This window comes from Panthera uncia (genome assembly GCF_023721935.1).
Source record: "Panthera uncia isolate 11264 chromosome A3 unlocalized genomic scaffold, Puncia_PCG_1.0 HiC_scaffold_12, whole genome shotgun sequence".
In the NCBI taxonomy this organism is placed as follows: domain Eukaryota; kingdom Metazoa; phylum Chordata; class Mammalia; order Carnivora; family Felidae; genus Panthera; species Panthera uncia.
In genome coordinates this window covers 40,366,542-40,386,020 of record NW_026057579.1, presented here as the reverse complement: position 1 = coordinate 40,386,020, position 19,479 = coordinate 40,366,542, and the positions used below count along the sequence as shown (strand labels likewise).

At 57.3% G+C, this 19,479-nt stretch overlaps 1 protein-coding gene across 2 annotated transcripts in view; it reads right to left on the bottom strand.

Annotated features, from left to right (window-relative positions):
• AP2A2 (adaptor related protein complex 2 subunit alpha 2) overlaps nucleotides 1-19,479 on the bottom strand; it is an 84,799-nt gene that overhangs the window by 14,997 nt on the left and 50,323 nt on the right. Inside the window, exons 3-10 of one of the 2 annotated variants that reach the window (XM_049652705.1) lie at nucleotides 16,579-16,721; nucleotides 14,755-14,948; nucleotides 11,479-11,608; nucleotides 8,106-8,207; nucleotides 4,554-4,662; nucleotides 2,823-2,973; nucleotides 1,347-1,515; nucleotides 248-385 (exon numbers count right to left, since the gene is read on the bottom strand). In XM_049652705.1, coding sequence (XP_049508662.1) covers nucleotides 248-385; nucleotides 1,347-1,515; nucleotides 2,823-2,973; nucleotides 4,554-4,662; nucleotides 8,106-8,207; nucleotides 11,479-11,608; nucleotides 14,755-14,948; nucleotides 16,579-16,721 — 1,136 coding nt within the window. The remainder of the gene's footprint in view (nucleotides 1-247; nucleotides 386-1,346; nucleotides 1,516-2,822; nucleotides 2,974-4,553; nucleotides 4,663-8,105; nucleotides 8,208-11,478; nucleotides 11,609-14,754; nucleotides 14,949-16,578; nucleotides 16,722-19,479) is intronic. The other variant, XM_049652706.1, reaches the window with a different exon arrangement.

Genomic DNA, 19,479 nt, shown 5'->3' with positions numbered 1-19,479 from the left:
CCCACAAGTCTGCACTCTTACTCACCTGCGTCGCAAAACTACCTCACTGTGAGGGTCCCCGTTAGCAAGGGCTGTTTCAAGTCATTTCCAAAAGCCTGCAAGGCTCCCCTGAGAACGCGGCCTGGAAGCTTAAGCAGAGGGATCTCGACCCAGGACCTAGCGGATTCCCGATCAAGCGCCAGGGCAGAATCACACACTCTAAGGAAAGGAAGTCCTGTGGTGGCAGCGTGGCGGCCTTCAGACTCACAATCTCTTCCCGGATGGAATAGTCGGCCGTCTCCAAGTAGCTCAGCATCTCGGCCACAATCTGCTGGGCGTTGCTGCGGTCACACATGGCGTAGAGGAGGTCCACGGCCCGCTGCCGCACACTCACGTCCCGCTCCGTCTGGGGGCGCGAGGCAGAGTGAAAAGCCGCACGAGCAGAGCCCGGGCCAGGTGACCAGGCCACGCGGCTCAGGCACCCGACTCCGTCCCAACACTTACCTGCGCACTGCCCCCACTCCCCGTCTGGATCTCGGGACCACCCCCCTCCCCGCGACAGACAGGTCACACGGAGCCCCTCGCTCCTTGACTCTCCCCACCCAGAATCCAGCCCCGTCCCTGGGGGGCAGTCAGAGGCCTCTACTGTATGGTCCCAGACTGGCACCTTCTGCCTCCCCCGGGAGCTTCTCAGAGCGCTGCTCTCGGGCCCCACCCCACACCTGCTCTTCAGCCTCTGCTGCGGAGTAAGACCCCAGCTGCCCCTCGGCACGGGACAGCCCGGGAAGCACCGCTGCAGGACCACGGGCCAGAGCAAGGGCAAGGCTTTCTGAGACTGGCAGTGACTGATAACGAACACCAAAAGCAGGGCCAGGCCCTCGTGTGGCCTCTCGTTCAAAACACACACCAAAAATGCGAGCACACAAAGGAACGGGGTCAGGCCAGGGACAGAACAACGGGCTCTGTGGCCTCCCCCCTGGCCTCGCGTTCTCCAGCGCACCTAGCGCGGCAAGGAGAACGCAGGGGTGCTGTCACGGCCGAGCCTGCGGAGCGAGCCCACACGGCCTGCTCTGGAGGCTCACAAAGGCAGGTAACAGGCGCAAGTAACCTCAACCTGGCTCTTCAACTCTGGAATTTTAATTCCTTGAGAAAAGCGGATTTTCTTTTGCGAATGGTGACTTTTCTCAGAGACAAGGACGAGATGTTTTATCTTTCTACCAAAAAGAACAGTTTGTGTTGATTCAAACACCTATCGTGACTCGGGTACGCGCGGGACTCGGCGCTGGGTACTATGTGCTCTCAGCCCGCCTCACAGAGAACAGACCCCCGGGGACACGGCAGCGAGAGCCCGAGGACAGAGCACTCGCCTTCAGCGCGTTGATGACCGTCTCGATGTGCGTCTTGACGGCTTCGTGGGAGAACTCGGAGCTGGCCAGCGTGCACATGCTCTCCAGGGCCAGGTAGCGGAGGTTGGTCTCCCGGTGCTGCAGGAACTGGCCCAGCTGGTTACAGGCGCGCACCAGCAGGTTCGGCTCGCTGCACGGGCAGGAGAAGAGGGGGGCGGCTGGGGGTTCCTCGGTAGGAGCCTCACAGACAGGGCCACGCACAGGTCGGCGAGGCGGGTGGCATTCGCGGCCACGGCACTGCTAGAGGAGACCTCGGGGCCCCCACACCGGAAGCCACGGACCCAAACCCTGAGGTCAGTTTCGCAGCGGCTCAGCTCGCTGCCCCCTCGCGCGCAGGATTCCACAACTTCAAAGAGGCGGTGGCGGCGGAGGCGCCGTCCCAAACCAAGCTCCTCCTGAGCCTCGGCGCCGAGCTGGCGGAGGGAACGCTCCGGGCTCTCGCCGAGCGGCCGGAAACGTCACCTCAGCCAGAGGCAGCCAGCCGTGGTGAACGGCTGAACACAGGCCTTGCCGTGGGAAGAGTCTCGAGAGCCGCGTGCACAGAGGCAGACACGAGAGGTGGGTCCCGAAGCGCCAGCCGCCAAGAAGTTTCCGCCACCCTGCTGCTCACTCTCCGCTTTACCTTCGTGATGTTGTGGCTCTTTAAACGCATTCAATAAAGACCAAAAGGCTTCCTCTGACCTCTAAAGTTTTCTTTTCAACAGTTCCCAACCCTGCTGAAGTAGGACTCTCAGACTGAGTTTCTGTGACGAGAAACTACGTCTGTCCAAAAACGTCGAGGCGGAAGGTGGCCGGGAGAGGGTGGGCCACGCCTACCGTGCCCCCACACCACCTTGGGTGGAGCGCAGCAGCGGGCACTGGTGGGGGCCCTGGCGGCGTCTCCCACAGCCCTGCATGGGAGCCACCCCGGCACGCTAACGGGAATGCTAAAACAAGGCACTGGGCTCAAGGCCACGGGCAGGAAGTCAGGCTACAGGAGCTGAGAAGAAAACGCAAGGAAGCAAACCATCCATCCCCCATCCCCAATCTCTCTGCTCGCTGACACACTCGGCCACGGCCACCACATCCCCACAAAGGCCTCAAACCAACGCTGACTGTCGCTTCGTGCCGCAGGAAGGCAAACGGGGACACACACGGACAGGCCCCCGCCCCCCTTCCTGTGCGGTCACGGGAGAAGCCAGGCAGCAGCAGGGTGCTCGGGACAAACAGGAGAGGCCCTCGGGGAAAGGTAACACCGCGACAGATGGTGCGCAAGTTCTGAGGCCAGAGAGAAGCAGCGGAGGAGAGACCAGAAGAGGAGCCCGCAGGGAGCACGCACCCGTCTGAGGAGGGCAGAGGCGACCTGTCCATGTCGGGGAGCGGGTAAGCACCCGACGTCACCCAGGACGCTTCGGGGAAGAGGCCGGGGAAGGAGAGCACCGCCCACTGCTGACGCACCTGTCGTGGTGGATGATCAGGCTGATGGTCTCGAAGAGCACGGCGTTCTTGGCATTGGAATGCTGCACTTTTTTTGACTTTGGTGGTTCCTGGGCTTTGTTCAGAATCGTCTCCAGGCACTCGGTCAGGCGGCCTCGCACTGCAGGGTCTTCTGGGCGAGACAGAGCGCTGTCGGGCCGGGCCCCCCAGAGCCACCTGCCCCCCAGCCGCACCACCTCACAACCAGGGGGAGACGGCTGGCCAGCACATGCTCCCCATCAGAGTGCGCGGCTCTTTCCAGCGAGAGGATGTAACTGCCTGGCGTCACTGCACGTACATTTTAATGCAAATGAGATGCATAACACCTTCGTTGAATTAGAAGAGAGAAAAGAAAATCTCGGAGACGCAGACAAGAAATATAAAAGTTGGAAAGAAAGGGGACAAAAGATTTTTCCTCCACTTTCTATTTCCAATAGAAATAGAGACACTGTTATCAAAACCAACAAAGAGAAAGAAATGTTAAAAATTCTAATGAAACCAGAAAAAAGAAATAATAGACAAAAAAAAAAGAATAAGAAAGCAATAAAAATATCAAATATCAGACACAACCTGTACAGCATGTCCCCCAAAGCCCCCAGCACACCCAGGGTTAGCAAACCCAGCCAGTCAAGAAGAGCGGAGCCCTGCAGACGCAGGTGGGGCGCCATCAGGGCCCTGGGGAGCTCCCCCCACTCCCTGCCCCGGGGCTTGAGCAGAGAGGTGGCCAAGCCCTGAAAGGAGAGTCATGAGGGAAACACACCCACGAGTGAGTGGAGACACCCCAGATCTCAGAATGAAGGAGCGGGACGGCCGCCAGGCCGGGCAGGGCCGGCCGGGGAGGGAGGCAGAAGTAAGGAGTGGCTGTTGGGGAGGCCAGTCCTGCTCCAGCTCAAGGGAAGTCCCCCCACACGAAGGCTCGACTGCAGGTGTGCAGTTCATACTTCAGTATGGAAGTAAGAGAAATTACTGGAATCTAACAAAGAAATATCTTGCACAAAACCAATTAGATTAAAACGTAAAGGTTACAACGAGCAATCGGTGTAAAGGACAACTCGGAAGAATCTACATCCTTTGATCAAGAAATTCCATTTCTAGGGATGCCTCGTGGCTCAGTTGGTTAAGCATCTGCCCTTGGCTCAGGTCATGATCTCAGTTCATGAGTTAGAGCCCCACATTGGGCTCTGTGCTGTGCACACAGAGCCCACTTCATATCATCTGTCACCACCTCTCTCCGCCCCTCCCCTGCTTGCGTGAGGGCATGCGTGCACTCTCTATGTCTCAAAAGTAAATAAATAAAAACTTTAAAAAAAGTTCCGTTTCTAGATACTTACCGTATTAGTCAAAAGTAACATTTTGCAATAAAACGTGAACAGAAAAATATTTCCAATGTGTATATTAAGGTTTTACAGATTATTAACAACTTAAAATACAGAGCTTGTAAGCGTTTCCAGTTTTACTGAAAAACATTGTTTCAAAAAGCTGCACAGGACAGATACCATATTATCTAAAAAGCAGAGATAACCCCAAATCCCAAGAAAATTGTGAGTTCTCTACCAGCTGCTCTGGGAAAGCCAAGATGTGTGGCAGCATCATAAAGGACCCGCAGAACAAGAACTAGCAGCAGAAAAGGTCTTGTAAAGATAACAACACAAGAGTAACCCTACGATGCTGAAGCAAACCCCTCTCAGACAGGTCTGTGCTGGCAGCTGTTACCTGGGGGTGGATAGCACTGTAGCAACCTCAGAAGTTTCACGGACAGCCAGGGAGCCGGGACAAAATAGTAGGTATAATCCTGAAGGTCTGTTGATGCAGATGTCACAATCTGTAAGACAACACAGGGTGCGGACGGGTGTCATTTAGAGAGGCCCTCAGCGTGGTCCTGAGGTCACACACTACCTGAGAAACAGTTCCATTCGATGAGCTAATAGGGACATTTAGTTGTCTCCTATTTTAGAGGTAAAGGAGCACAGCCGTGCCAGGCTCCCATGGAGAGCAGCTGCCCGCTGTCACTTTGGGGAACAGCCCACGCACTCTTGCTGTGCAACGGCCGGCCCACTCCGTGGGCACAAACCAGCCTATACCACTGACCCAGAACCGCTACAGAATTCAACAGACCAGAAACCCAATCATTCCTTTGTGGAGCAGAAAGTGAACAAAACACAAAAAGGAGAACTTCAGTCCCCTCAGAAGGGAGAAGCCCTCCAGCGCAGACCCCTGCCACGAGCTCACCGGAGGCCAGACAGCAAGCTTCCTCCATTCGTGGCTCCATCTCCTTGTCTATCACAGTCCTTGGCAGGGCAGACACCCCCTCCACCTTCCGAATACACGACCGCCCCTAAGACATTTCACTTCCACTAACACACAGCCCAGTGCCTCCCCACCTCCTGTGTCTGCCAGGGAAGTCAGAGGAGCGCCGCCTTACAAAGCCACAGGTGTGACACTTTAGGTCCTAGGTAAACACATTCAGGAAGGTTCACCTAATTCCTATACTCAGCTGCAAGACAGCAGCCTGGACCCAGGAGGTGGCCCCTCCTGCAGGGAGGTGAGCTCCATGCTGTTTGAGGCATGGGCAGAACAAGCAGAGCGATAGATAGAGGGCACACGGGCAGGCACTGGAGGAAGACGGGGAGCAGCACCGTGCTCCTCAGGACAGGGGGGCCAACACAGGCCGTCTCGTGCTGCTAACACCACACTCAAAAACTTACAACTCTAAACGTACACATTTGAAACAAATATAAAAAAGAAAACAATGAGTAATTTACCTCAAAGATCTACAGACAGTAACAGATTAACCCAAAACGTAGAGGAAATAAAAATATGAAGCAAAACTAGCCGGGGAGAAAAAAAACATAATAGAGAGGGCAACAAAATCAGAAGAATTGCTGCGACTAATCGGGAAAGGGAGAAGGTGCAAATACCCGCATCAACACCAGGAAGGAGGCAGCACTACGGACCCCCGTGCGCAGGATAACTTTCTGTCGATACATCTGAATATTTAGACACATTAGCAAATGTCAGGAAAGTGCAACATAACCAAAGTGAATGAAAGGACAGAAAATACAAAGACTCATAATTTATCAAACAAGTTGAATCCATAATAAGAAATTGTCAACAGGGATGCCTGGGTGGTTCAGTCGGTTGAGTGTCCAACTCTAGCTCAGGTCATGATCTCACGGTTCATGAGTTCAAGCCCCGCATGGGGTTCTGTGCTGACAACTCAGAGCCTAGAGCCTGTTTCAGATTCTGTGTCTCCCTCTCTCTCTGCCCCTCCCTCTCTCTCTACCCCCTCCCTCCCTCCCTCCCTCCCCTCTCTCTCTCTCAAAAATAAATAAAACACTAAAAAAATTTTTTTTAAAAAGAAATTGCCAACAAAGAAACCCCAATCTCAAATGGCTTCACCAGTTACTTAAAACCAACCCATAGTAGTTTACAAATAACATTTTAAGATATCCTTGAGCACAGCATTTTAAAAATAAACTGTATAAATATATCTAACAAAAGATAAAAGAATCTCCACTCACAAAGTTATAAAACGTTATTGAGAAAAATTAAAGACTACCCAAATAAATGGAGAGGTATGCCATGGTCACAGATTCAAAGACTCAATACGGTAAAGATTTGAATTCTCTCAAAACTGACCTACAGATTAAAGGCAGTCCCAACAGGATTCTTGGGGGAACAAGACACGTGCTCCACTAGACATCAAGACTTGTCCTCAAGTTCCAGTAACGAAGACAGTGCGCCGCTGTGTAAAATGAACAGAGATGATACCAAGGGAAGGAGGCACAGACAGAGCCCCGTGGTTTGTGGTCAAGGCGGCACTGTTGGGGGGGTGTGGGGGCAGGAAGGCCTTTTAGGACTGGATACATACAGACACCAGTCCCAGAGTGGGTGGTCAACCTAAATGAAACCCCAGAACTGGGAAAGACCTCATAAGTAGGGCAGAAAAAGCACTAACCACAAAGGAAAGGATTGGTGCTTTAAAAGGAGGAATTTCCGACCATAGAAGACCTCACCAAGAGAGTAAAACGGCAAGTCACAGAGTAGGACAAGATTTTTAAACACAGGGTAGACCGAAGCATACAGAGATGCCATTTTCGGAGAGCAGTAATAGTTAAAAGTGGGCAATTTTGTTTGGTTCAACTTAATCTAACCAAGAAAGTGCTCATATCTAAAATATGTAGAGAAACTTCTACAAAACAATAAAAAAGCTAACTCTGTAGAAAAGTGGGCAAAAGACTTCTTAACAGGCACTTCACAGAAGAAGATGTTCGAGAAAGCAATAAACACGCAGAGCTGCCCAACCTCACTGACCCTGAAGAAAACGGACACGTAAATCACGAGACCCCGCCACGCCCCAGAATGGCGAACATTTAAAAAGCCAAGATGCAGAGCAGCGGGAACTGCACGCCGCTGGCGGAGCGCCCTGGCACCGTCCCCTCAGGTGAAGCGCGGCCACCCCACCAGCCAGCAGTGCCACTTCCAGGGACACACCCACTAGCAATTCTCCCCCTCTCTCTCCCTCCCTCTCTCACACACACACACACACACACACACACACACACACACACACACCAACCGAGGCAGCAAAGCGGTTCCCAGCAGGTGATTCACAGCCGCCTCAGCGCTGGGCACGTATGCTGTGTGTTCAGACAAATTCTACAGCGTCAAAACTGAACGAACGGCACACAGGACAAATACGGCCATTCCACAAGGCGGAGCATAACGGGACCAAGACACAAGAGTGCACCCCATACGCGGGATCCATCTGTGTGAAGATTCAGGGCGCAGTCAGAGCTAGACAACAGAGGTAAGGACACCCGCTCAGGCAGCAAAGGAAAGGAAAGCAAGGAGCGAGGCCACACAGGTGAGGACAGGGCTCCCCACAGCAGGGGGCCCAGCCGGCACCCCCGCCCCCACCCTAGGCAGCACGAGTGTGAGCCGGGCTGTTTCGCTCCGTGCACCTTCCTGTACAGACAGGACACTTCTCAACTGACAAAAAGGTTGAAAGAAAACCCAAAGAATTCCCAACCAAGAAGAGTCCTCAGTCCTGAATTTGCAAACTGAGCCAAACACCTTGTACTCTAAACAGCAAACCAACGTATTATTTAAAATTATCTTGATAATTTTATTTAATTATTTAATTTAATAATTATTATTTAATATTAATAATTATTTAATTTAATAATTTAATAAACCAACGTATTATTTAAAATAGCTGAGACCAAACTGCACCCTGAGACCCACTCCCATCGACAGACTCACCCTGCTTAACCTGGACACGGCCAGAGAGACAGAAGTCTTGAACTCCTCGGGGTTCTTCTGGGCCAAGGTGGTAATGAGGCTGGTGGCCGCGGTCACCACACCCTGGAACAGACACAACAGATACATGCTGTGACTGCAGCCAAAGTGCCTGGCTTCTCATTGCAAAGTCATTTTCCGAATAAAACTTTAAATGGAGAGCAAAGACCTGTAGTCCATGGGCCAGATTCACAGATCTCTAACAATCAAGAGCGCACATACCCCATTTTCTTTTTGGAGCTTCTCCTTGCAAGCCTGGACACGTGGCCCAGACCCCTGCGGCAGCGGAGGCCCCATCCCGACTGGCCCTCCTGCCCTTCTCTGGGTCTGGCCACCTGTCTGGTCCTGTGGGCAGCTGCACTCACTGCTGCCCGATTTGAATCACTCTGTGCGGGGGCACCTGGCTGCCTCAGCCAGTGGGGCGTGCGACTCTTGATCCTGGGGTTGTGAGTTCAAACCTGACACTGGGTGTAAAATAAAATCTTTTAAAAAGAGAAAAGGGGAGGCTGAGTGGCTCAGTCAGTCAAACGTCCAACTTCGGCTCAGGGCATGATCTCGCGGTTCGTGAGTTCGAGCCCCATGTGGGGCTCTGTGCTGACAGCTCAGAGCCTGGAGCCTGCTTCGGATTCTGTGTCTCCCTCTCTCTGCCCCTCCCCCACTCGTGCGCTGTTTCTGTCTCTCAAAAACGAATAAACGTTAAAAAAAAAAAATTTTTTTTAAAGAAAAAAAAATCACTCTGTGTGGACTGGGGAGGGAGACATTATTTAGACTCCAGCGCAGAACAACAACTGAGAGAGCCCACTCTTCCCCTTCTCTGGAAGCAGTCCAGGCTGCGTCCCCACCACACTGGCCCCCGAAGCACCCCAGACCCAGGCGAGACTCCTTCCCTGCAGGGCCCCCACACAGCACCCGGCCTCAGCGTGCGGGGACTCTCCCGGCAGACGGCTGTCCCGGCACCACCAGGAGCGGCTCCCGGCAATCCACATCTCTTGAAGGCGGATGCTGGTGAAGTAAAGACGCCCTCACAGATACGTGAACAAAGGAATGCCACTACCGACGGTGAGGACGAGGACACAGCCCAGGAGAGCCCTGGCCCCTCCGCCGGACCCGGCTGGCCATCCTCCACCGTCCTCCTGAGCAGGTGGGACACGACCAGCATTTCGAGCAGCTGCGAAGCTTCGAGGACGGCAGCTGGCGGCCGCGGAGACCGCGGGGGAGAGCCAGAGCTGAGCGCTTCCTTCAGCCTCCCAATGACAGCGTGAAGGCTGCACCAAACGGACCTAACTGGCCTCAACGCCCACTTCTCAGCGGGCAGAGTAAGTGCCAACAGATTCCCTTCGCAAGCCAGCTCTGACAGGTCAGTATTTGTGAGCGCGCAGGTCCCACCAGGGCAGAGCTGGTCCCCACGGCTCCTAAGCGTGTGGGGCTCGGCCTGGCCCACCACAAGGACAGAACAAATCTGCGCATTCTGAGGAGACTCCTAAAGCACAGTGTCTCACGTCCTCTGCACCCTGCAGGGGTCTTCGTAGGAAGGGCAGTGTGAGAAGACCGGGGCAGGCCCAAATGGCCCTCAGTGCTGCCCCCCGGCCACAGCCCATGGCCTGCCCCCCCCCCCACACACATACACACACCCCCTCAGCTCTTCCACTGCTCTCTGAACACAGGACCCACAGGGGCTGGCTCGCCCTGCCACCCAGCTGACACCCCTCTGGGCGTTCTTTGACCTTGAGACCAAAGAAAGCCAAGTCTCAGGCCTCCTTCACCGGCAAAGCCGGGAAGTCTCTGACACGGAAGCCAAGGCCACACGGAGGACAGGCGCCAAGAGAACAGTGAATGTGGGCCGAGAACGGCAGGATAAAAGGAGGCGGGGTGATGATGGGCTCAGCCCTCCCGTGGTCTGGCTGGGCCGACCCCTCCACCTCTCCCGCTTCGAGCTGGGTTCTGGTGGCCTGTAGCCAAGAATGTGCCAGGCAGCGCACCTGGTGAAGCAGAGTCGTGTGCATCAGGGCACCAAAGCAGACCCCATAGCTGGGGCTGCAGGATCTTTGGGTGTCAGCGAGAGGAATCCTGCGGGCAGTTGGGATAGTCCCCGTCCCTCTGACAAGTGCTGGGGGTGGACGTCTGCTGGCCAAGGGCTTTGGTGTCGGTTGGCCGTGTGGCTCGGGCCCCCCAAGCTGTCCCAGTTCTGACCCTCCGTCACCTCCTGGTTCAAATCCGCATCTATGTGAAGCCGTTCCGTCTCTCCGAACCTTGGTTTCCTCAGGTGCGAAACTAGAAGAAGCCCCACTGCCTCGCAGGGGCTGTCTGGTGGGGGACCCGTGGCCTCAAGCCTCACGGCCACCAGCATGGCTTCCCGGCTTTACCAGCAGAGTCTGAACCTGAACAGACTGAGGGTGACCCGGCGTGCAGGCCTAACCCTAACCCCACCCCCCCGCCCAGGCCCTTCCACCTCTCCCCAGGACTTGGCCACAGAGGTGGAGCTCCACCCTCAGGGAGGGCTGCCGTGCTTGGACACAAACACCCAGTAAACGTGGGCAACGACAACGTGGGAACAGCCCCCAGGGCGGCCGCAGCACAGCAAGCTTGCCGACACGGCCACCGGCTCTCTCCTCTGAATCTGCACGCAATGATCATTTATTTTTAATTTTTGAGGTAGGTTCGTTTCTGGGAAAAAACATAGTAAGCAGCTTGCACACTAACCCCCATCTACTCAGGAGGAAACCCTGTGTTACATTTCAATTCTCTCAGTGTTACAACAGAATTCGCACAGCGCAAAGCCACTGTGCCGAACGCCTGCTCCAACTTGACCCCATCTCCTGGTGTCACGACCCTGTATGCCCCGGCTGGTGTGGACCGGACCTGTGACCCATGTCAGACCACAACCACCAAACATTCCTGTCTACGACACAGGGAGGACACTCGGGCCTGGCCTGTGGAGCAGTCGTGCAGACTAGCAAGGCTGCGGGCAGGAGCTTAGGCGGGGGTCACGGGACGCCCTCACCACCGCCTGACAGACAGGCACACCACACGGACTGCCCTCCCTGGACAGGGTGTCTCCAGAAGCCGCTGAACTCGGTCTTGCCGGTCTGTGAGGCCCCAGCACACGGGAAGCCTTGCGACAGCTAGCTCTGGGGCGGGCTGGAGGTCGTGTCTGCAGGTCCCACCCCAGGGAAGGAGGGGCCCCTCCCCCTAGCCACAGGAGCGCACACAGGCTCACAGGCTCAGTGGACTAAGCTCGGTGTCCCCTCAGAAAGCACCGAGCTGCTGTTTTTTTAATGGCTATCCCAGAGACGGTCACTTGGTGGGGCGAGCAGGACCCTGGTCCAAAGGCACTTACCAAGTGCTGGTCGTTGAGGAGGTGCACCACGCGGGACGTCCAGTCACCCATGGGGACGAGGTCGGGAGACGTTCGGTACAAACGCAGCAAACACAGGGCGGCGCTCTGCTTCACGCTGTCCATGGTGTCTCTGAAAGACAAACACCGCTGGTCGCTCCAGAACACGGCTGGCACCCCACGTGGCCCCAACAAGCTAAGCATGGCCCCGAGCCTCACAGATCATACCCCGGAGTAACCTGGAGACCAGGTCGCTGCACCCTCCCGTGTGATCCAGCCCACGCCCACCGCCTCCGAGAGGTGTCCGTGTGGACCACGTGCGGACAGTGACAGACGGCTTCTGCTCTGAAGACCTGCCTCAGGCTCCTGCCCAAGACAATCAACAGCAAAGAATCCCACCAGGAAAGGTGTCTCATCTCCGAAAGTGTCAGTTCTGGTATTTTTCCCAACTGCTGAATAAGACCTCGGCTATGCAAGACTGACCATGTTCAACTCATGCTCCTCTCTGCTTGGATCACGGTATTTTTTTCAAAACTCAGTTAACAACATACAATCAAAACAGAAAGAACAGAGAGCCTTGCACTGCCACAAAACGCCCCCGGCGATTTCCTCCCGTGTCCAAAACCCCTGTCGGGTGCCCTTGTGAAGCACCCCACCCCCTGCTTCTCTCTGTGCTGGGACAGCAGAGGCAGGGATTCAAATGCCCTCCTGCCCCTTCGTGTGGTTGACTGTGAAAAGTAGCCACTGAGCCACAGAGCCCGGGGTCCCTGGACCACAGCAAACACTGAGAAGCTAGGTCAGAACGACTGCAGACAGCCCAGGAGAGAGAGGGACATCTGGAGGGTTTCCTGCTCCGGTTTTAATGCTGGCGGCGGGCAGAGAACGTCCCCAGGGCTGTTTATCCCTCCTCCCCACCAAACCCCAGCCAAATTCCGCTGAGCCGCCCACCAGGGAACAGCCCAGTGGAGGCCGTCTGAAAAAGAACACGGCAGGGCGACGGTGGAAGCAGTGGGGGCTCCTGCTCCACGTGGAGGGGAGAGGAGGGTTGGGGGCCGTCATCACCATTTACCTGCCTCATAGCTTTCTTGGCCCTAAATCCAGCCCAACACAAGAAACCCTCAAGCTGCTCCCCATTCTACCCCCGGGAGAAACTGCCTTCACAGAAACCCCGTAGGATTCTACTGCCCCGGGGGAGCAGTCCGTCCCTGGCCCTCTCTGGCCCCACACCATCCTCACAAGGAGCAGGCAGCACGCCCCGCAGGCCTTATGGCAGAGCCGCCCCAAGTCACCACTGCGTTTCCGTGCTCGCACGGGAGGGCCTTCCTGCCCCCGGGACCCGCACCAGAAGAACATTCGAGGAGAGGGAAGTACGGCATCCAACACCCCTGGGGAGGCCGGGGAGGCCACTGCCCGCTCTGTGTCAGTTCTATCTCGGGCCCACGGCCCAGTGCCCGGCACCCTCGCTTCCTGAACGCCTGCTGGGGGCCGCCGTCCCGCCCCCAACGCGCCAACTCCAGTGCAGTTATTTGACTGTTGACAATCTCCTCTGCATCTGCCACCCCTGCAATGCCTCAGTCCGTCTCTGGCCGTCTCCAGCCTGAGCCCTTCACCTTGAGCTGCCCGTGGGTTAACTGCACATTCAAGAGCTGGGAATGGCGTTCGAATAGGGCTCGTGGGTACCACGCGGCCTGAGCCTCTTGGTGTAGGCTTGTCTGTGACCTCGATTCTGACAGGTAATCCAGCGGGGTGGGCATGACCGCGCCAGGTCCCCTAGGCCGTGAAACTCGCAGGCACGGCTCAACTGTCTTCCCGCAGCAGGATTCTCCCCCCGTCCCGTCCACGCTGGGCTTCGCCGTGCGCCCCCTGTGCCCTTTCACTGTAGGTGCGGTCCGTCCTTTACTTCAGGAAAGCGTTCTTCAATTGCCATCTGAATGCTCTCCAGAGATTATCTCTGTTTTACGTCACACTCGTCCAACAGGCATTTTTCAAGCACTTACTGTGTACCAGGTATTGGTCAAAACGCTGGAAATAAAGCAATGGCCACAGCAGACAGAAACCTCAGCCCCCAGGAGGCTGCCTTCTGCGGGCGGAGGCAGGCAGGGCGCAGACGTGTTCCCCGGTGTGCGCCAGGAACAGGGAAAGGGCCAGGCGGCAGCCAGAGCAGGGAAAGGGGTTCAGGGAAGGCCTTGCCCAAACTGGTGCAGCCCTAACGAGTGAGGAAAACAAGATGCCGTGCGGCCCTGAACCCACACCCACCCCGGTGGGGTCCGGACCCGAACGCCCCGTCGGGGTCACTCTGCTCACATCAAGTCCCTCGAGTCTCTTCTGTCTTAGTTTGCACTCAGGGCGGCCACCATGCCCCACAGCTCTCATCGGCAGACGTGGAGTGTCGTCTCGGCTCCCCACCTGCTTCCTCGGCTCTGCTGTCCTTCCAGTGAGTGACCTGCTCCCGGCGTGTGTCTGTGAGTGCCCCGCCACCCTTCCCGTGGGGCCTTGCTTCCGGCCTGGCCTCTCCATCTCCCTCTGGTGGCACACGCCTCGGACAGACACTCCTCCGGGGCTTGTGTGGCCACAGCCCTTCTGGTCACTGGTGCAGCCCAGGGCTCGCCCCGGAGGCACAGCTGAGCCTCGGGGAGGAGCGTCCGTGTGCCACAGGGTTTGGGGCGGTGTCCCGGCATCCAGTGGCCTCTGTCCGCACTGCCGGCCATCCTGGAAGAGCTTGGTCCCGACGAAGTGCCCGGGCCTGGGGCCCTTGTTGAGCCAGATGTGTCACCAGGGTATGGGCCCTGGGTCAGTTCCCCAGCTCAGCAGAGTCCGGGAACACGAACGCAGGACCCTGCCTCTGCCATGCCCCGTGGCACCCTTCCAGAGCGGCCTACTCTGCCCCACGTGGCCCCTCTCCAAATCAAAGGGGGTGGGGGTAGGTCTCTAAGAATTCTGTGCTTGAACTTTTCCCCAGTGACACTCTGGAGAAAGGGCGAGAAAGGGTGCTGCGCCACAACCCAGGACGACGCGCTCCTTCTTCGGCAGCCGCGTGGGAGGCCGGGCCCTTGTCGGTTGGTTGCAGCCGGCAGGGCCCTTCTTCCATGCTCTTCCAAACCCCGGCGGTACTGGGGCAGGAGAGGCGTGACGGGACTTCGCCAGGCACCTACACGTAGGGTTGCCCCGCTGCCTAAGACAGGGAGACGAACTCACCCTAGAAATCCTCTAAGTAGCTGCATGTTTGGTTCACTTAACGCGAGAGACACACGCACTTCCGACAAGTCACGGGACACATACCCAGCGACGAGGATTTTCGGAATCTCCCCAGCAAACGCCTCGGCCATCTCTCGGCTGCCCACGTTGGCGATGCAGTGCAGGGCCAGGCCCATGAAGGTGGGGTTCCGACTGGCCAGGTCGTTCTTGATGGCGTTGTTGATGAGCCGGATCAGCTCGCTGTTGGAGTTCACCAGCACAGAGATGAAGAGGTAGCCCTGGTTCCGGAGAGACAAGAGGACAGAGAGCTCGTGACGACCTGGGTCGACACGGACAACAAGGCACAAGCGTCCAGCCTTGGGCCGGCCTCCCGACGCCTCCACTGCCCAGTGTCCTGCAGGAGGGGTCGCGCCACAGAGGGTTCCTCTGCACTCTGATGAAAGCACCAGTGTCGTTAAAGAGGCAAAGTCCCTGCTTCCAGCTCTGCCATAAGACAGTCCTGAGGGACGCACCCAAGAGGCACTTAGACGTCCCCATGGGAACCAGTCGCCTCGGTCCCCAGTCCCACCTCCCATCCCACTCACCTATCCATGGTACCACGTGTGAGCAATGTGGACTCACCACTGTCCTGAACAGGGCGGAAAGGACCCTGACTGGAAGGCCCCAAGAAACCATGATGAGTTCCCGAAACCCTGCTCACTCCGGCCTCACCCTCTCTCTTGATCTGTCTCTGCACCCTCACCACTGGCCCAACTCCAGCCCATGTCACCCCTGCCGTCCACACTCCCCCCATGCAGGGGACACAGTGACCTTCTCGAGACTCATCTCATCACTGACCGTGCAGGTGAAACTCCTGTGCAGCTTCCTGTTGGCCTTGGGAGAAAGGCCCCACCCACAAGCCCACCTCCCCCGTCTCCCCTCCAGCCACCGCTGCCCCTTCAGCGTGAGCCCAGCTGGGCGCTACTGGCTCTGTCTGCCCTCATCCCCCAGTTAAGTCCTCGTCCTTCTGTCCCCGCTCAGGATGCCCTCCTTGGAGGACCTTCCCTACTGGCCAGCCCCTCTCAGGGCCCCAGAAAGCTCTCCACACCTTCTGCCCTGGGCACTGGCCACAGCTATAATTCTCCGTTTACGAACTGTATGATGCCGTCTCCTCACTGAAAAAGGGCAGGGCCCACATCTGCTTTTGGTCCCTATGTCCCCAGGGGCCTCCCAGCAGACTGCTTGGTCCGTGGCAGACACCCAAATTCTTATCAGGTAAATACCAATACTTCATGACATTCCGGGGGGGTCTAGGGTTTTTTGGTTTTTTGTTATTTTACTTCCTGCAAGTTAAATTTTCGGACAGAGGAAACTGTTAACTTTGCAACACTGGGGAAAACATAAAAATATTGCTACTCTGAGGAGCTACAGGGCTAAAGCTACAAAGCCGGAGAGGGCTTCAGGGGCCCAGGTGCCAGCGCCATCTGGAAGGGCACTGGGAGCGGGAAGCAGGGCAAGGGCACGCCCAGGAGCAGCTCCAGCTCTTCTGCCGCGGGGGTGTGGCGGCCTTGCCAGAAAGGGAAAGTTGTACAGGGACCACAGCGGGGGGGGGGGGGGGGGGGGGGGGGGGGGGTGTCCGTGCCGGTGAGTTAGCCAGACACTCTGGGGCAGGAAGCAGGCCTGCCCCAGACACCCCAGCCTGGCTCCCTGCAGCATCCATCTAGACCCACAGGAAGTCTCGGCTGCAGGGGAGCTGGAAAGAAAGAGCGAGGAAAGAAACGGCCTCCAAATCAGAAGAACACTGTCCAGGAGAAAAGGCCCTTCCACGGGCAAGATTGCCTCCTGGAGGGGAGGGGGGCCCTGGGGCCGCCTCAGGTGTCCTGGATGCCAGCCCCACCCCGCCCCCCGCCCCCCTCCGGCGACACTCACGATCTGCTTCTCCGTGTATCTGTTGGAGCTCAGCAGGTTCACGGCCTCCATGTGCCCAAAGTCAATGTCATGACCCAGGAGGAAGATGAACAGCAACTTGCAGACGTACTTCTTTTTACTGTAGCCATCGAGAGCCTTGTCACCTACAGAAAAGGTGGGTGAAGTGGGAGGGCAGGGAAGTCGTCGGCAGGAGCTGGACAGCAGGGCGCGGGCCCGCCTTCCACCGCACACGGGGCACCACCGTGCTGAACACGAGTGCGGGTGACAGGTGACGTTTCCAGACCGGGTGATGCACGGGAGAACCCAAGGGTGTGGCTTCCCTCAGAAACCGAAGCCAGAATCCTTACATCAAGAGCTCTGCCCGCCCCCCCCCACAGCCCCCCCACCGACAGCCCCGGGCAGGCCAGGCCCCAGGGGGCCTCCCTGGGACCAACCAGCCCTGCCAGGGCCCCTGGAGTCAGCAAGTCGGTCTTTTAAATAAGTTATTTCCCGCAGGTGGATGAGGATGCTCTAAATGACCCCCCTTCACTTCAGTTTTAGGACAAAACACCCACCCGCGGAAGTCACACACGACAGGGCCAGAGGAACCGTGTCTTCACCCTAAACACAGCGCAAATGAGCACCTCACGAGACATCATGACGAGGCGGGTTCGAGACACATCACTGGCAGAACACAAACTGCTACTTAAAAAAGACCACCCAAGGGCGCCCGAGTGGCTCTGGTGGTTAAGCGTCCAACTTCGGCTCAGGTCATGATCTCGCGGTTCGTGAGTTCGAGCCCCACGTCGGGCTCTGGGCTGACGGCTCAGGGCCCGGAGCCTGCTTCCGATTCTGTGTCTCCCTCTGTCTGCCCCTCCCCTGCCTGCACTCTGTCTCTCGCATTGTCTCAAAAATAAATAAACATTAAAAAAAAATAGAAAAGACCACCCTGCGCCATTTTAAGGATCGAAGTTCTCAATTCGCCGGACGAGGACACGGTTTTTCTTAGAGCCCACCACTAGCGGACTGCAGAGGTGACAACTAGAGAGATCGGTCATCTTTCTGAGCTGGGTCTCCCAGTGACACTGCTGTCACAGTGCGAAGGACCCGTGTGGGACATGCGAGGGCTGAAGGGGACTCGGGGACAGCACTGGCCTCACAAGTCGGGACCCTCGTGCTCGTGGGCCAACAAGCACTGGCTGACCACGGAGAGCGGTCTGGAAGGCCTCCCCCAAGACTTCCCAGGGGGACAATCACATGTCAGCCAGCCAGCTGGTCACCTCACCTTGAGACGTTCTGAGAAACCCTCTCTTTTCACCAATAAACTGATATACAATGTAATGACCTAAAAGTATAAAAGGAGCCCAGGCCTGGTTCCTCCACCACCACCAGCCCCCACTGGCTCATCCGCTCCCCACACCCGGGGAGCCCAGCTCTGGCTGGGACACCCCCCATCTGCTGTGGGAAAGAGTCTGTAGGCTCAGCACATGCAGCCCAGGGCAAGCAGCACCGATCTCCCATCTCCTGCCCACCCGGATTCCAACACCTTCCGGAAGCCTCCTCTGACAACCAAGCCTAAGGTACCACCCTACCTCCTCTCACCTCCTGGAGACAGGTCTCTGCTACTCAGAGCACATCTTAAAGGAAAACACAGCAGCATCCAAAGAGAGAGAACAGCTCAGTCAGACTGAGCTCTGTGGAGACGGCCACAGAAGCACCTGGGGGCTCCTTCCCTGAAACCCCTTACTGGTTTCTGCTCCTGCAGGACCTCGGACACAGGGTCCCTCCTACAGCCCTCCCGGATGCCAGGAGACTTACAGCAGGGCCGTCACTAAGGCAAGAATAACCAGGCACCTCCTGGCCCCGGTGCGTGGCTATGATGTACAGTAACGGCCAGTGCCCAGAAGGCAGCTTCGGGAACTCACAAGGTACTGCAGAGAGTGGGGACGAACCTGGGTGCCAGCCCAGAGGGCAGTCCGGCACGCCACCCTGCCTGAAGCCAGAGCCCCGCCCCCAGTGAGAGGGTGGCTCTCCCAAGGGGAACCAGCAGGGAGACGCCCGACCGTGCCACAGGCCCGGCGTGATCGGGAAAGAAATGACGGCCCCAAGAGAGCGGGGCTCACATTATACCTACGTGCCTCCCCCAGGCATCTGCCCAGTCCAGCCCCACCTGCTCTCAGGGGCTCCTCACCTACTCAAGAGTGACCCGTGGGGAAGCCTCTCCTTTCCACGGACCGCCCCCACCTTGGGTCCTGTCGTGGAGGGCGGTGCGGACGGGAGGGAAGCACTCTCACTTTCCACACGTACGCTGGAGTCTGGCTGGGGCGGGGGGAGGGTCCCGTGGGCTTCGTGCGGTCTGGGGAGCACTGGCTGCCGCTGCCCCGCCGTCTCGGGGCCCACGGTGACTCCAGTGCTTTCTCTGGCAAGTGTCCAACCACCGGCCTTCCCAGCAGCAGCTACAAGGGCTGCAGACTCAGGGACCGGGTCCCCTCCCAGATCAAGAGGTACCCCACAGCGGCCCTGCCGGCCCTCACGGGCAAGGAAGGAGACACGGGTGAACTTCGGTCTCCTGAGCGGCCTCAAAAACAAAGAGCTCTGCTCACTCCGCAGCCCAGATGCTTTGTTTCCCTCAACAAAGAGTGTGCTTGCTGGCCCCGCCTGCGTCCACCCGCACGTTCCCAGCACCCAGCACCCACCCACCTCAGGAGCAAGGCCCGGGCAGGGCGGCCACATGGGTAGCCCCGCATCCTCTCCGTTCTTGAGGAGACCGAGCCCATCTCCCAAGGACAGAACTCGCTGGCTGGACACAGTGTCCCCATGCCACCTGTCAGTTCCGAGCGCACCTCCACAAACGGCCCGGGGCAGAGCCCTCTGCTCGCCTCTCCCTCGTGGCTGTCTCAGTACAGGGCCGCTCGTTGGGGG